Source organism: Pseudophryne corroboree, chromosome 4 (genome assembly GCF_028390025.1).
Source record: "Pseudophryne corroboree isolate aPseCor3 chromosome 4, aPseCor3.hap2, whole genome shotgun sequence".
Taxonomy (NCBI): domain Eukaryota; kingdom Metazoa; phylum Chordata; class Amphibia; order Anura; family Myobatrachidae; genus Pseudophryne; species Pseudophryne corroboree.
This window is the reverse complement of record NC_086447.1, coordinates 226,201,287-226,219,166: the sequence shown is the minus strand read 5'-3', so window position 1 is coordinate 226,219,166 and position 17,880 is coordinate 226,201,287. Positions and strand designations below refer to the sequence as shown.

At 45.0% G+C, this 17,880-nt stretch overlaps 1 protein-coding gene across 1 annotated transcript in view; it reads right to left on the bottom strand.

Annotated features, from left to right (window-relative positions):
- The window catches only part of LOC134910877 (ceruloplasmin-like), a 327,221-nt gene that overhangs the window by 266,372 nt on the left and 42,969 nt on the right, over nucleotides 1–17,880 (bottom strand). Inside the window, exons 4-5 of the mRNA XM_063919263.1 lie at nucleotides 12,890–13,118; nucleotides 11,979–11,997 (exon numbers count right to left, since the gene is read on the bottom strand). Of these exons, the coding sequence (XP_063775333.1) occupies nucleotides 11,979–11,997; nucleotides 12,890–13,118 (248 nt within the window). The remainder of the gene's footprint in view (nucleotides 1–11,978; nucleotides 11,998–12,889; nucleotides 13,119–17,880) is intronic.

Genomic DNA, 17,880 nt, shown 5'->3' with positions numbered 1-17,880 from the left:
TACTATTTGTGACTCGTACACATATTGTGACACTGTAGGTGGTAATTTTTTTTTGTTCAAATTGTGGCGTGTGCTATACCCCACTTCATTCATGTTTGTGGATAGATATGGAGGACAAACAATATGCCATTCACCAAACAAAGTGGCAAGGAAAGGCTAAGGTCTTGACCTTTATTTATGAGTAGTGGTTCTGCCTCTTATGATGATGTAAGCCCTTCTCTCTGTAAAAGTGTCCAAAAAAAATTAACCAATTGTGTGCCCAGAAAAATCACAAATCTCTCAGAAGAGTCTAAGGCCCTCATTCCGAGTTGATTGCTCGCTGCCTTTTTTTGCAGCACAGCGATCCGGTAACTACTGCGCATGCGTATGCACCACAATGCGCATGTGCATCGTACAGGTACAAACAGCATCGTTGCTGTGCAATGCTTCTAGCGACAAATCCATTTGCACAACCGATCGCAAGGAGATTGACAGGAAGAAGGCGTTTATGGATGTCAACTGACCATTTTCTGGGAGTGGTAGGGAAAATGCAGGTGTGTCCAGGCATTTGCAGGGCGGGTGTCTGACGTCAATTCCGGGACCGGACAGGCTGAAGTGATCGCAAGGGCTGAGTAAGTTCAGACCTACTCAGAAACTGCAAAAAACTTTTTCGGACCCCTCAGCTGCACATGCGATCGCACACTTGCAAAGCGAAAATACACTCCCCCGTGGGCAGCGACTATATATTTGCACGGCTGCAAAAAGTAGCTAGCGAGCGATCAACTCGGAATGAGGGCCTAAGTGTGTCCGCAGTTACCATGTCTGAGCCTGACCTTTCCAATACTGTATTCGAAGAGGAGGTTCCTTCCACCATTTGTGCTCCCTCTGCAAATGTGGGGATGAGCAGCACAGATCTGCTACCCTTTCTGGGGAAGGATCCAGCATGGCGGCGCGTCCCAACGTAACGGCTGCAGCTCTTGTGTGGAAGACTCACTAAGCGGAGGAAGAGGAGGTCTTGCCGGGCGCTGCTCACTGGGCGCTGCTTGGATCACTGCTGGGGGTGCCGGGGCTTTGGCCGCCGTGGTGCTCCCATTGTGTGCAGGGAGGACCGTGAATTTGAGGGAAGACCTGTTGTGGGTGTCGGTGGAGGCTGAGAGAGCCGGTGCGGGGCTCTGTCACTGTTGCTATGGCAATGTGCCTCTGTCTGGTGACACTGGGGCTGCCAGGATCATAAACTCTGCTGTGCTGGAAGCTGTGTTGGGTGTCTCCCTGATCAGCACTCTGTGTGTTTCCTGCAGTGCTACACCCTGGAGAGGTGAGAGGGCTGCCGAACGCTCTGTCCCATCTATGATGGGGGGTTCATTACTCCCTGCTTCCTCTGGCAGTGGCACTGTTCCTGGGAGGGGTGCCAGGAATTATTATCATTGCAGCTGGAGAAATGGCAGAAGTGGTTGGAGGAGAGGCCAGTCCAGGCACTGGGAAAGGGAGCAGCAGCTGCATTATCATAATCAGCAGCGCCGGCGGCATCCTCGCAGGTTGAGAAAACAGAAGAGTGGGAGGAGCTACTTGCTACCCTGGCAAGACTGTGGTACCACCCTTTTATTCATGCTCTACCTAGTGTGTTCTTAGCAAATGTGAGATCACTAACAAACAAAATGGACGAGATTAGGCTGAAAATTGCCTGCAACCAGTCGCTTAATAACTGCTCGGTTCTGGTATTTATTGAGACCTGGCTGGGAGGGGGGGGGGGGGGGAATTATTCGTTATGCTCCTTTGAACTATCTGAGAGGTCCCTGTTTAGAGTTGACAGAACTTTAGAGTCTGGGAAGAAGTAGTGGTGGACTTTATTTATACCCATAATACAAATGGAGTTCGCATGTGGTTTTAATTGAGAACTATTGCTCTGTGGACTTAGAATTTATGCTACTAAGGTGCAGGCCATTCTATCTGCCTAGGGAGTTTTCCGTGGTTCTTGTAGCTGCGGTTTACATCCCTCCTCAAGCTAATGTCAGCATAGCATTGGATTCTTTATTTGTCTCCCTTTCACGACAGTTTACTTGCCACCCGGACAAGTGTATTTGTTGTGTATGGAGACTTTAATCAGGCAAGTCTGAAATTAGTCTTCCCTAAGTTTGTGCAGAATGTAAAGTTGCCGATTAGGGGTATTAACACACTTGACCACATTTATACGAACATTAAGGATGCCTACAGGACCATTCTGTGCCCACACATTGGACAGTCTGATCATTGTTCGCTCTTTATGGTCCCTAAATACCTTCCAGTAGTAAGGAAGAAAAAACCTGTTACTAGGAAGGTAACGGTTTGGCCTGAGGGGGCTATATTAAGTTTGCGGGGTTGTTTTGAATGTACTAACAGTTACATCTGTTTCTGAAAGAGGCAACAGTGGATTTGAATGTTAATGTAGATTCTATTGCCTCATTGGTTTTATTGTATCTTAGATGTATAGAAAGTGTTACCAGGAGGAAGGTAGTTCTCACATTTCCAAATGATAACCCATGGATGAATGGTGAGGTCCGTGCCCTGCTGATGACGCTCAGGGATAGGGCATTTAGATCTAAGGATAAAGAAGCATATAAAATTGCCCATGTAAATCTAGAAAAAGGTATCCATTTGGCTAAGTTAGCTTATTCGCAAAAAATTTAAGCTACACATTGACCTATGACATAGGGAAAGGAGTGGGAGCGCACCTTAGTCAAGAAGTGGAAAGTAATTTCCATGCTGTGCAAGGTTCTCAAACCCTTCAAAGTTACCACATGTGAGGTTAGTTCAGACACTGCCAGCTTGGGTGAGGTCATTCCTCTTATTAGACTCTTAGAAAAGAAGCTAGACAAGTTGATGGAGGAGCTGAAAGGAAGCAATTACGCTAAGTATGTCAGACTTGGAGATCAAGCCCTTCATTGGCTTCGCCAGGATTCAAGGCTTGTCAATTTCTTGAAATCAGATCACTATATTTTGGCGACCATACTTGATCCTAAGTTTAAGTCCTACTTTTTATCTTTTTTTCTGATGGACACAAATCTGACAAGATGCAAAATGCTGTTGGTGAGCAAATTCTCAGCTCAAGCGGCACATGACACTGCAACATCTCCTCCTTCAGTTTCTCTGGCAACTGCGGCTGTGAGAAAAAACTAAATTTTCCTAAGAGTCATGAAAAACTTTTGATATCTGGTCCAGACTGAAGGAGCAGCCTACAATTACTGACATGTCTACTGTCACTGCATATGATGCTGTCACCATTCAAAAAATGGTTGATGTTTGTTTCAGTGATAGCATCCAAATAGGCATGTCAGACAGTTTGATTCACTACAAGCAGGACAAAAGGCAGTTTTTAGGTCCTTGCCCTTACTGGCTTTGCTTTACTTAAGTTGCGCACCCTCCAGTAATGTACTCAGAAAGAGTTTTCAGTGCAGCCGAGAACTTTGTTAGGGATCGGCGTAGGAGCTTACTTTCCCAGAATGTGGAAAAGATGATGTTCATTAAAATGGATTACCAGTTCCATGAGGAAGACCTTTATTTGCAATTATGTCCACAAAATAAAGAGGCACCTAATACAGTGGTTTCCAGTGGGGACAAATTAATATTATGTTAAGAAGAGGATGTACACACTGATGGGGAAGAGGAGTCAGATGCTGATGATGACGACATATTGCCTATGTAGAGCCAGTTTGTGCACTGCCCATTGCCAGCTTGTTTTGTGGGGGCCCAAACAAACCAATCATTTCAGTCACAAGTGAAAATCTCTTTCGCTAAAATGGTTGGTTTGTTAAACTGTGCATGTTCTGTTTAATATTTACAACATAAGGGTGGGTGGGAGGGCTCGCGGACAATTCTATCTTGCACCTCTTTTCTTTGCATTATGCGCTGTTTAGAGCATTGCTGACTATTTTATTTTTTACATAGCTTATTAAACTGCCATCCTGTCTGCCATTGCAGTGCCACTCCTAGATGTGCCGTTATGGAAATGTAAGTGCCACATGTTTGTGCCGCGCACTGCTGTCGCTTAGCTTAGTCATCCAGCAACCTCAGTTCAACCTTTTGGACTAAAGAGGATGAAAACAATATTGTGAGCTGTGAGGTGATCAAAATTGACTGGAAATAAGTGGAAATGAATGTTACTGAGGTTAATAATACCGTAGGAACAAAAGCATGCCAAAATTCTGTGATTTTAGCTGTGTTTATGATTTCTTCAAAAAAATACAGATCCAGAATCACAACCAAAACCTGTAAGGGCGGTTCGGTAAAATCAATACAGATTCAAAACACAAAAAAGATACAGATCCAAAACCAAAAAGCCATGATTTGGGCCGACGCGCAAACCTAGAGTATATATATATATATATATATATATATATATAGATAGATAGATAGATAGAGAGATAGAGAGATAGAGATATATGTGTGTGCATGCATGTGTGTATATATATATAACACACACGACTTACAGAATTAAGATAGTGCTCTCTTCTTGTATAAAGTAGAGATGAGCGCCTGAAATTTTTCGGGTTTTGTGTTTTGGTTTTGGGTTCGGTTCCGCGGCCGTGTTTTGGGTTCGAACGCGTTTTGGCAAAACCTCACCGAATTGTTTTTGTCGGATTCGGGTGTGTTTTGGATTCGGGTGTTTTTTTCAAAAAACACTAAAAAACAGCTTAAATCATAGAATTTGGGGGTCATTTTGATCCCAAAGTATTATTAACCTCAAAAACCATAATTTACACTCATTTTCAGTCTATTCTGAATACCTCACACCTCACAATATTATTTTTAGTCCTAAAATTTGCACCGAGGTCGCTGTGTGAGTAAGATAAGCGACCCTAGTGGCCGACACAAACACCGGGCCCATCTAGGAGTGGCACTGCAGTGTCACGCAGGATGTCCCTTCCAAAAAACCCTCCCCAAACAGCACATGACGCAAAGAAAAAAAGAGGCGCAATGAGGTAGCTGTGTGAGTAAGATTAGCGACCCTAGTGGCCGACACAAACACCGGGCCCATCTAGGAGTGGCACTGCAGTGTCACGCAGGATGTCCCTTCCAAAAAACCCTCCCCAAACAGCACATGACGCAAAGAAAAAAAGAGGCGCAATGAGGTAGCTGACTGTGTGAGTAAGATTACCGACCCTAGTGGCCGACACAAACACCGGGCCCATCTAGGAGTGGCACTGCAGTGTCACGCAGGATGTCCCTTCCAAAAAACCCTCCCCAATCAGCACATGATGCAAAGAAAAAGAAAAGAAAAAAGAGGTGCAAGATGGAATTGTCCTTGGGCCCTCCCACCCACCCTTATGTTGTATAAACAAAACAGGACATGCACACTTTAACCAACCCATCATTTCAGTGACAGGGTCTGCCACACGACTGTGACTGATATGACGGGTTGGTTTGGACCCCCCCCCAAAAAAGAAGCAATTAATCTCTCCTTGCACAAACTGGCTCTACAGAGGCAAGATGTCCACCTCATCTTCACCCTCCGATATATCACCGTGTACATCCCCCTCCTCACAGATTATCAATTCGTCCCCACTGGAATCCACCATCTCAGCTCCCTGTGTACTTTGTGGAGGCAATTGCTGCTGGTCAATGTCTCCGCGGAGGAATTGATTATAATTCATTTTAATGAACATCATCTTCTCCACATTTTCTGGATGTAACCTCGTACGCCGATTGCTGACAAGGTGAGCGGCGGCACTAAACACTCTTTCAGAGTACACACTTGTGGGAGGGCAACTTAGGTAGAATAAAGCCAGTTTGTGCAAGGGCCTCCAAATTGCCTCTTTTTCCTGCCAGTATAAGTACGGACTGTGTGACGTGCCTACTTGGATGCGGTCACTCATATAATCCTCCACCATTCTATCAATGTTGAGAGAATCATATGCAGTGACAGTAGACGACATGTCCGTAATCGTTGTCAGGTCCTTCAGTCCGGACCAGATGTCAGCATCAGCAGTCGCTCCAGACTGCCCTGCATCACCGCCAGCGGGTGGGCTCGGAATTCTGAGCCTTTTCCTCGCACCCCCAGTTGCGGGAGAATGTGAAGGAGGAGATGTTGACAGGTCGCGTTCCGCTTGACTTGACAATTTTGTCACCAGCAGGTCTTTCAACCCCAGCAGACCTGTGTCTGCCGGAAAGAGAGATCCAAGGTAGGCTTTAAATCTAGGATCGAGCACGGTGGCCAAAATGTAGTGCTCTGATTTCAACAGATTGACCACCCGTGAATCCTTGTTAAGCGAATTAAGGGCTGCATCCACAAGTCCCACATGCCTAGCGGAATCGCTCCCTTTTAGCTCCTTCTTCAATGCCTCCAGCTTCTTCTGCAAAAGCCTGATGAGGGGAATGACCTGACTCAGGCTGGCAGTGTCTGAACTGACTTCACGTGTGGCAAGTTCAAAGGGCATCAGAACCTTGCACAACGTTGAAATCATTCTCCACTGCACTTGAGACAGGTGCATTCCACCTACTATATCGTGCTCAATTGTATAGGCTTGAATGGCCTTTTGCTGCTCCTCCAACCTCTGAAGCATATAGAGGGTTGAATTCCACCTCGTTACCACTTCTTGCTTCAGATGATGGCAGGGCAGGTTCAGTAGTTTTTGGTGGTGCTCCAGTCTTCTGTACGTGGTGCCTGTACGCCGAAAGTGTCCCGCAATTTTTCTGGCCACCGACAGCATCTCTTGCACGCCCCTGTCGTTTTTTAAAAAATTCTGCACCACCAAATTCAAGGTATGTGCAAAACATGGGACGTGCTGGAATTTGCCCATATTTAATGCACACACAATATTGCTGGCGTTGTCCGATGCCACAAATCCACAGGAGAGTCCAATTGGGGTAAGCCATTCCGCGATGATCTTCCTCAGTTGCCGTAAGAGGTTTTCAGCTGTGTGCGTATTCTGGAAAGCGGTGATACAAAGCGTAGCCTGCCTAGGAAAGAGTTGGCGTTTGCGAGATGCTGCTACTGGTGCCGCCGCTGCTGTTCTTGCGGCGGGAGTCCATACATCTACCCAGTGGGCTGTCACAGTCATATAGTCCTGACCCTGCCCTGCTCCACTTGTCCACATGTCCGTGGTTAAGTGGACATTGGGTACAACTGCATTTTTTAGGACACTGGTGAGTCTTTTTCTGACGTCCGTGTACATTCTCGGTATCGCCTGCCTAGAGAAGTGGAACCTAGATGGTATTTGGTAACGGGGGCACACTGCCTCAATAAATTGTCTAGTTCCCTGTGAACTAACGGCGGATACCGGACGCACGTCTAACACCAACATAGTTGTCAAGGACTCAGTTATCCGCTTTGCAGTAGGATGACTGCTGTGATATTTCATCTTCCTCGCAAAGGACTGTTGAACAGTCAATTGCTTACTGGAAGTAGTACAAGTGGGCTTACGACTTCCCCTCTGGGATGACCATCGACTCCCAGCGGCAACAACAGCAGCGCCAGCAGCAGTAGGCGTTACACGCAAGGATGCATCGGAGGAATCCCAGGCAGGAGAGGACTCGTCAGAATTGCCAGTGACATGGCCTGCAGGACTATTGGCATTCCTGGGGAAGGAGGAAATTGACACTGAGGGAGTTGGTGGGGTGGTTTGCGTGAGCTTGGTTACAAGAGGAAGGGATTTACTGGTCAGTGGACTGCTTCCGCTGTCACCCAAAGTTTTTGAACTTGTCACTGACTTATTATGAATGCGCTGCAGGTGACGTATAAGGGAGGATGTTCCGAGGTGGTTAACGTCCTTACCCCTACTTATTACAGCTTGACAAAGGGAACACACGGCTTGACACCTGTTGTCCGCATTTCTGGTGAAATACCTCCACACCGAAGAGCTGATTTTTTTGGTATTTTCACCTGGCATGTCAACGGCCATATTCCTCCCACGGACAACAGGTGTCTCCCCGGGTGCCTGACTTAAACAAACCACCTCACCATCAGAATCCTCCTGGTCAATTTCCTCCCCAGCGCCAGCAACACCCATATCCTCCTCATCCTGGTGTACTTCAACACTGACATCTTCAATCTGACTATCAGGAACTGGACTGCGGGTGCTCCTTCCAGCACTTGCAGGGGGCGTGCAAATGGTGGAAGGCGCATGCTCTTCACGTCCAGTGTTGGGAAGGTCAGGCATCGCAACCGACACAATTGGACTCTCCTTGTGGATTTGGGATTTCGAAGAATGCACAGTTCTTTGCTGTGCTGCTTTTGCCAGCTTGAGTCTTTTCATTTTTCTAGCGAGAGGCTGAGTGCTTCCATCCTCATGTGAAGCTGAACCACTAGCCATGAACATAGGCCAGGGCCTCAGCCGTTTCTTGCCACTCCGTGTGGTAAATGGCATATTGGCAAGTTTACGCTTCTCCTCCGACAATTTTATTTTAGGTTTTGGAGTCCTTTTTTTACTGATATTTGGTGTTTTGGATTTGACATGCTCTGTACTATGACATTGGGCATCGGCCTTGGCAGACGACGTTGCTGGCATTTCATCGTCTCGGCCATGACTAGTGGCAGCAGCTTCAGCACGAGGTGGAAGTGGATCTTGATCTTTCCCTAATTTTGGAACCTCAACATTTTTGTTCTCCATATTTTAATAGGCACAACTAAAAGGCACCTCAGGTAAACAATGGAGATGGATGGATTGGATACTAGTATACAATTATGGACGGGCTGCCGAGTGCCGACACAGAGGTAGCCACAGCCGTGAACTACCGCACTGTACTGTGTCTGCTGCTAATATATAGACTGGTTGATAAAGAGATAGTATACTCGTAACTAGTATGTATGTATAAAGAAAGAAAAAAAAACCACGGTTAGGTGGTATATACAATTATGGACGGGCTGCCGAGTGCCGACACAGAGGTAGCCACAGCCGTGAACTACCGCACTGTACTGTGTCTGCTGCTAATATATAGACTGGTTGATAAAGAGATAGTATACTCGTAACTAGTATGTATGTATAAAGAAAGAAAAAAAAACCACGGTTAGGTGGTATATACAATTATGGACGGGCTGCCGAGTGCCGACACAGAGGTAGCCACAGCCGTGAACTACCGCACTGTACTGTGTCTGCTGCTAATATAGACTGGTTGATAAAGAGATAGTATACTCGTAACTAGTATGTATGTATAAAGAAAGAAAAAAAAACCACGGTTAGGTGGTATATACAATTATGGACGGGCTGCCGAGTGCCGACACAGAGGTAGCCACAGCCGTGAACTACCGCACTGTACTGTGTCTGCTGCTAATATATAGACTGGTTGATAAAGAGATAGTATACTCGTAACTAGTATGTATGTATAAAGAAAGAAAAAAAAACCACGGTTAGGTGGTATATACAATTATGGACGGGCTGCCGAGTGCCGACACAGAGGTAGCCACAGCCGTGAACTACCGCACTGTACTGTGTCTGCTGCTAATATATAGACTGGTTGATAAAGAGATAGTATACTCGTAACTAGTATGTATGTATAAAGAAAGAAAAAAAAACCACGGTTAGGTGGTATATACAATTATGGACGGGCTGCCGAGTGCCGACACAGAGGTAGCCACAGCCGTGAACTACCGCACTGTACTGTGTCTGCTGCTAATATATAGACTGGTTGATAAAGAGATAGTATACTCGTAACTAGTATGTATGTATAAAGAAAGAAAAAAAAACCACGGTTAGGTGGTATATACAATTATGGACGGGCTGCCGAGTGCCGACACAGAGGTAGCCACAGCCGTGAACTACCGCACTGTACTGTGTCTGCTGCTAATATAGACTGGTTGATAAAGAGATAGTATACTCGTAACTAGTATGTATGTATAAAGAAAGAAAAAAAAACCACGGTTAGGTGGTATATACAATTATGGACGGGCTGCCGAGTGCCGACACAGAGGTAGCCACAGCCGTGAACTACCGCACTGTACTGTGTCTGCTGCTAATATAGACTGGTTGATAAAGAGATAGTATACTACTAATATTATATATACTGGTGGTCAGGTCACTGGTCACTAGTCACACTGGCAGTGGCACTCCTGCAGCAAAAGTGTGCACTGTTTAATTTTAATATAATATTATGTACTCCTGGCTTCTGCTATAACCTATAACTGGCACTGCAGTAGTGCTCCCCAGTCTCCCCCACAATTATAAGCTGTGTGAGCTGAGCAGTCAGACAGATATATAATATATATAGATGATGCAGCACACTGGCCTGAGCCTGAGCAGTGCACACAGATATGGTATGTGACTGACTGAGTCACTGTGTGTATCGCTTTTTTCAGGCAGAGAACGGATATATTAAATAAACTGCACTGTGTGTCTGGTGGTCACTCACTATATAATATATTATGTACTCCTGGCTCCTGCTATAACCTATAACTGGCACTGCAGTAGTGCTCCCCAGTCTCCCCCACAATTATAAGCTGTGTGAGCTGAGCAGTCAGACAGATATATATAATATTATATATAGATAATAGATGATGCAGCACACTGGCCTGAGCCTGAGCAGTGCACACAGATATGGTATGTGACTGAGTCACTGTGTGCTGTGTATCGCTTTTTTCAGGCAGAGAACGGATTATAAATAAAACTGGTGGTCACTATCAGCAAAACTCTGCACTGTACTGAGTACTCCTAATGCTCCCCAAAATTAGTAAATCAAGTGTCTCTCTAATCTATTCTAAACGGAGAGGACGCCAGCCACGTCCTCTCCCTATCAATCTCAATGCACGTGTGAAAATGGCGGCGACGCGCGGCTCCTTATATAGAATCCGAGTCTCGCGATAGAATCCGAGCCTCGCGAGAATCCGACAGCGTCATGATGACGTTCGGGCGCGCTCGGGTTAACCGAGCAAGGCGGGAAGATCCGAGTCGCTCGGACCCGTGAAAAAAAACATGAAGTTCTGGCGGGTTCGGATTCAGAGAAACCGAACCCGCTCATCTCTAGTATAAAGGGACCGGAGCCCGCAGTGACACATAGGTCCGGGAATTTATCACGGATTCTATAGGGGGAATTTAATTGTTGTTCAGGGCCTGGCTATAAATTTTGCGCTCCCTGTCAAAAATGTTTCTGCCTTTCCCCCATACATTAGTCATTTTTGCCTACATGCTCGTTGCTAGAAGTTTCATACTCGTTTCAGATGTTTCATGTTCAGGGTTTCAACTGTATAGCGGGGGGCTGAGCCATGATGAAGTTTTCATGTCACCACACCCCTGAATGGCCCATCTTACTGACAGACACGCCCCATATGTGCCTACCAGCGGCGGCTTACTCGTATCAGACCCTAATCTTTTGCCTTTTTCTTAGGAGATCGTCTAAGTTGCACACAGCTACAGTACTGCAAGCATCCAGGGTATCTGAGCATTGTACTGTTGTCACATTAGTGGTGCGATAATGGGGGTTATTCAGATACCATAACACATGTGCAAGACCAGTTCTTTGTATGCACAAATGGGTACTACGACGTAGCACGCACCCCGGCATCAAACTGTCAGTGATTGACAGTCTGATGCTATTTTGTGGGCGGGGAGGTGGTGGTGATGGGCTCCGTTTGGAAACTGTAGGTGTCTTACTGCCATTTAAGAGAAGCGGATATGTCTGGGATCATGGGTGCTGCAAGTCACCCGATAGTGAGTGATCCAGAGCTACGCCCTAGGATGCAGGTCAGATCACTACTGCAACAGGAGGCATCTGCTTGTAACAGCCTCCTACTGAATCATCATACAGTGCTATCACTTCTCCAAGGAAGCAGCAGTTATAGTACCTCCAACCACATATGAATCAGGCCCTATAACATACCTCCCAACTGTCCTGATTGTGCAGTTGGGATTCTCCCTATCATTAGCAGCTCACTTAGGAGGACATGTACTAAGCAGTGATAAAAGCGGAGAAGTGAGCCAGTGGAGAAGCTGCCCATGGCAACCAATCAGCATTGACTTAACATTTAGAATTTGCATACTATAAATGTATACAGAGCAGCTAATTGGTTGCCATGGGCAACTTCTCCACTGCCTCACTTCTCCACTTTTATCACTGCTTAGTACATGTCCCCCTGACAGAGGTACTGGGGGCATGCCAGTAGCTCATAGACCGTGGGGCATGCCCACACAGTGACGGACACCAGGGGCTTGGCTCACGATTGCGGCATTGCCACAAAGCCATGACCCCTGTTTGGGAGCGCACACATGCGGTGTGCCAGATGTCCTGCTTCCATGTTTCATAATGTTTGGAGGTACACTATAAGCATATTTTGTGAATAAGTGTGTCGCAGGATACATGGTGGAGTGTACTGGCAAATACTGTAGTGCACCAGATGGGGCTATTTGGCGCTTTTTGTGGATAAGTCTATGAGAACACATCTCATTACCTTCGACAAGAAAATACTATTTTTATATATATATATATATATATATATATATATACATACATACAAATAATGTTTCTGGATTATAAATACACATCCAGCACTATGTGTATATAGATGTGTTAACTAAAAAGTCAGATTGACATTTATTATACTGTAGAAATTCCTAGTGTACAGTAGTTTTGTCAGTCCTGAGCCCCACAATTTCTGATGGCAGCCCTGATCACAGTTCATTCTATATATGGATAGCTTCTTACAGCATCTAATTGGAGATACTCTACCATGACATTGATAAAGTTTAGTTTTTTCTTGTTTAATAAAAGGGACATACACAGTATAAATGTAAGGCAGTATAAATGTAAGTTATTCAAAAGAGCCTGTGAAGATTACTTTGTTATCTAGGGAAAAGTAAAAATTCTTAGGAAGGGCCAAAAGTGGGCTGCCATTTACTACTGTAGTAAGTAAGATATCACAAAAAGATGGTTTGGCTACAAACTTAAATGACTGTATGTAACTTACTATTAAAAAAAAGCAATTATTTTTTACTGTGCCGTTATTAGCAACTGAATGGATTTCTCACCTTTCTTACAGATAATCATGCCTCCAATAAGTCCAGAATAGACATCCCTTGCCTCATCAATGTGAGAGTGATAAATCCTGACCACACAGTCATCAACCCATTTTGTTGGCCCTTCGTCTTCAACAACATTCCATAAGTAAGTGTACGACTCACCAGGCTTGACATAATCACCTTTTTCCTGGTCATGTACGATGTAATCTGGATATAATGCTCCTGCAAGAAAAAGAAAAGACTGAGTTTATTAAAGTAAATTTGAATGTTATTGTAGTTCATTGTGCTTAGATTCATGTTTTGCTGCCATACAAATAGTGATGAGCGGGTTCGGTTCCTCGGAATCCGAACCCCCCCGAACTTCACCCATTTTACACGGGTCCGAAGCATACTTGGATACTCCAGTATTGCTCGGTTAACCCGAGCGCGCCCGAACGTCATCATCCCGCTGTCGGATTCTCGCGAGATTCGGATTCTATATAAGGAGCCGCGCGTCGCCGCCATTTTTCACTCGTGCATTGGAAATGATAGTGAGAGGACGTGGCTGGCATCCTCTCACTTTGTTTCAGAAATTTCAGGGGGCTGCAAATATCTTTATTCTGGGGACCAGCAGTATTATAGGAGGAGTACAGTGCAGAGTTTTGCTGACCAGTGACCACCAGTATTATACGTTCTCTGCCTGAAAAACGCTCCATATCTGTGCTCAGTGTGCTGCATATATCTATGCTCACACTGCTTTATTGTGGGGACTGGGGACCAGCTGTATTATATAGGAGGAGTACAGTGCAGAGTTTTGCTGACCAGTGACCAACAGTATTATACGTTCTCTGCCTGAAAAACACTCCATATCTGTGCTCAGTGTGCTGCATATATCTGTGCTCACATTGCTTTATTGTGGGGACTGGGGACCAGCAGTATTATATAGGAGGAGTACAGTGTAGAGTTTTGCTGACCATTGACCACCAGTATTATACGTTCTCTGCCTGAAAAACGCTCCATATCTGTGCTCAGTGTGCTGCATATATCTGTGCTCACACTGCTTTATTGTGGGGACTGGGGACCAGCATTATTATATAGGAGGAGTACAGTGCAGAGTTTTGCTGACCAGTGACCACCAGTATAATACGTTCTCTGCCTGAAAAACACTCCATATCTGTGCTCAGTGTGCTGCATATATCTGTGCTCACACTGCTTTATTGTGGGGACTGGGGACCAGCAGTATTATATAGGAGGAGTACAGTGTAGAGTTTTGCTGACCATTGACCACCAGTATTATACGTTCTCTGCCTGAAAAACGCTCCATATCTGTGCTCAGTGTGCTGTATATATCTGTGCTCACATTGCTTTATTGTGGGGACTGGGGACCAGCAGTATTATAAAGGAGGAGTACAGTGCAGAGTTTTGCTGACCAGTGACCACCAGTATTATACGTTCTCTGCCTGAAAAACGCTCCATATCTGTGCTGCATTGTAGTATATAGTAGGAGTACAGTGCATAATTTTGCTGACCACCAGTATATAATATATAGGAGTACGGTACAGAAGGCCACTGCTCTACCTACCTCTGTGTCGTCAAGTATACTATCCATCCATACCTGTGGTGCATTTCAGTTTTGCACAGTTTGTTGACCACCAGTATATAATATATAGCAGTACGGTACAGTAGGCCACTGCTCTACCTACCTCTGTGTCGTCAAGTATACTATCCATCCATACCTGTGGTGCATTTCAGTTGTGCGCAGTATATATAGTAGTAGGCCATTGCTATTGATACTGGCATATAATTCCACACATTAAAAAATGGAGAACAAAAATGTGGAGGGTAAAATAGGGAAAGATCAAGATCAACTTCCACCTCGTGCTGAAGCTGCTGCCACTAGTCATGGCCGAGACGATGAAATGCCATCAACGTCGTCTGCCAAGGCCGATGCCCAATGTCATAGTAGAGAGCATGTAAAATCCAAAAAACAAAAGTTCAGTAAAATTACCCAAAAATCTAAATTAAAAGCGTCTGAGGAGAAGCGTAAACTTGCCAATATGCCATTTACGACACGGAGTGGCAAGGAACGGCTGAGGCCCTGGCCTATGTTCATGGCTAGTGGTTCAGCTTCACATGAGGATGGAAGCACTCATACTCTCGCTAGAAAACTGCAGTGCCACTCCTAGATGGGCCAGGTGTTTGTGTCGGCCACTTGGGTCGCTTAGCTTAGTCACACAGCTACCTCATTGCGCCTCTTTTTTTCTTTGCATCATGTGCTGTTTGGGGACTATTTTTTTGAAGTGCCATCCTGTCTGACACTGCAGTGCCACTCCTAGATGGGCCAGGTGTTTGTGTCGGCCACTTGGGTCGCTTAGCTTAGTCACACAGCTACCTCATTGCGCCTCTTTTTTTCTTTGCATCATGTGCTGTTTGGGGACTATTTTTTTGAAGTGCCATCCTGTCTGACACTGCAGTGCCACTCCTAGATGGGCCAGGTATTTGTGTCGGCCACTTGGGTCACTTAGCTTAGTCATCCAGCGACCTCGGTGCAAATTTTAGGACTAAAAATAATATTGTGAGGTGTGAGGTGTTCAGAATAGACTGAAAATGAGTGGAAATTATGGTTATTGTGGTTAATAATACTATGGGATCAAAATTAGAGATGAGCGGGTTCGGTTTCTCTGAAACCGAACCCGCACGAACTTCATGTTTTTTTTACGGGTCCGAGCAGACTCGGATCCTCCCGCCTTGCTCGGTTAACCCGAGCGCGCCCGAACGTCATCATGACGCTGTCCGATTCTCGCGAGACTCGGATTCTATATAAGGAGCCGCGCGTCGCCGCCATTTTCACACGTGCATTGAGATTGATAGGGAGAGGACGTGGCTGGCGTCCTCTCCATTAGAAATTAGATTAGAAGAGAGAGAGAGATTGTGCAGAGTCAGACAGAGTTTACCACAGTGACCAGTGCAGTTGTTGTTAGTTAACTTTTATTTATTTTAATATAATATATCCGTTCTCTGCTATATCCGTTCTCTGCCTGAAAAAAAACGATACACAGCAGCAGCCAGTCACACAGTGTGACTCAGTCTGTGTGCACTCAGCTCAGCCCAGTGTGCTGCACATCAATGTATAAAAGGCAAAGCTTATAATAATTGTGGGGGAGACTGGGGAGCACTGCAGGTTGTTATAGCAGGAGCCCCCAGGAGTACATAATATTATATTAATTTAAAATTAAACAGTGCACACTTTTGCTGCAGGAGTGCCACTGCCAGTGTGACTAGTGGTGACCAGTGCCTGACCACCAGTATAGTAGTATATTGTTGTATGTATTGTATACTATCTCTTTATCAACCAGTCTATATTAGCAGCAGACACAGTACAGTGCGGTAGTTCACGGCTGTGGCTACCTCTGTGTCGGCAGTCGGAACTCGGCAGGCAGTCCGTCCATCCATAATTGTATTACAATATATACCACCTAACCGTGGTATTTTTTTTTCTTTCTTTATACCGTCGTCATAGTGTCATACTAGTTGTTACGAGTATACTACTATCTCTTTATCAACCAGTGTACAGTGCGGTAGTTCACGGCTGTGGCTACCTCTGTGTCGGCAGTCGGCAGGCAGTCCGTCCATCCATAATTGTATTATTATTATAATATATACCACCTAACCGTGGTTTTTTTTTCATTCTTTATACCGTCATAGTGTCATACTAGTTGTTACGAGTATACTACTATCTCTTTATCAACCAGTGTACAGTGCGGTAGTTCACGGCTGTGGCTACCTCTGTGTCGGCAGTCGGCAGGCAGTCCGTCCATCCATAATTGTATTATTATTATAATATATACCACCTAACCGTGGTTTTTTTTTCATTCTTTATACCGTCGTCATAGTGTCATACTAGTTGTTACGAGTATACTACTATCTCTTTATCAACCAGTGTACAGTGCGGTAGTTCACGGCTGTGGCTACCTCTGTGTCGGCAGTCGGCAGGCAGTCCGTCCATCCATAATTGTATTATTATTATAATATATACCACCTAACCGTGGTTTTTTTTTTCATTCTTTATACCGTCGTCATAGTGTCATACTAGTTGTTACGAGTATACTACTATCTCTTTATCAACCAGTGTACAGTGCGGTAGTTCACGGCTGTGGCTACCTCTGTGTCGGCAGTCGGCAGGCAGTCCGTCCATCCATAATTGTATTATTATTATAATATATACCACCTAACCGTGGTTTTTTTTTCTTTCTTTATACCGTCGTCATAGTGTCATACTAGTTGTTACGAGTATACTACTATCTCTTTATCAACCAGTGTACAGTGCGGTAGTTCACGGCTGTGGCTACCTCTGTGTCGGCAGTCGGCAGGCAGTCCGTCCATCCATAATTGTATTATTATTATAATATATACCACCTAACTGTGGTATTTTTTTTTCTTTCTTTATACCGTCGTCATAGTGTCATACTAGTTGTTACGAGTATACTACTATCTCTTTATCAACCAGTGTACAGTGCGGTAGTTCACGGCTGTGGCTACCTCTGTGTCGGCAGTCGGCAGGCAGTCCGTCCATCCATAATTGTATTATTATTATAATATATACCACCTAACCGTGGTTTTTTTATACCACCTAACCGTGGCAGTCCGTCCATAATTGTATACTAGTATCCAATCCATCCATCTCCATTGTTTACCTGAGGTGCCTTTTAGTTCTGCCTATAAAATATGGAGAACAAAAAAGTTGAGGTTCCAAAATTAGGGAAAGATCAAGATCCACTTCCACCTCGTGCTGAAGCTGCTGCCACTAGTCATGGCCGAGACGATGAAATGCCAGCAACGTCGTCTGCCAAGGCCGATGCCCAATGTCATAGTACAGAGCATGTCAAATCCAAAACACCAAATATCAGAAAAAAAAGGACTCCAAAACCTAAAATAAAATTGTCGGAGGAGAAGCGTAAACTTGCCAATATGCCATTTACCACACGGAGTGGCAAGGAACGGCTGA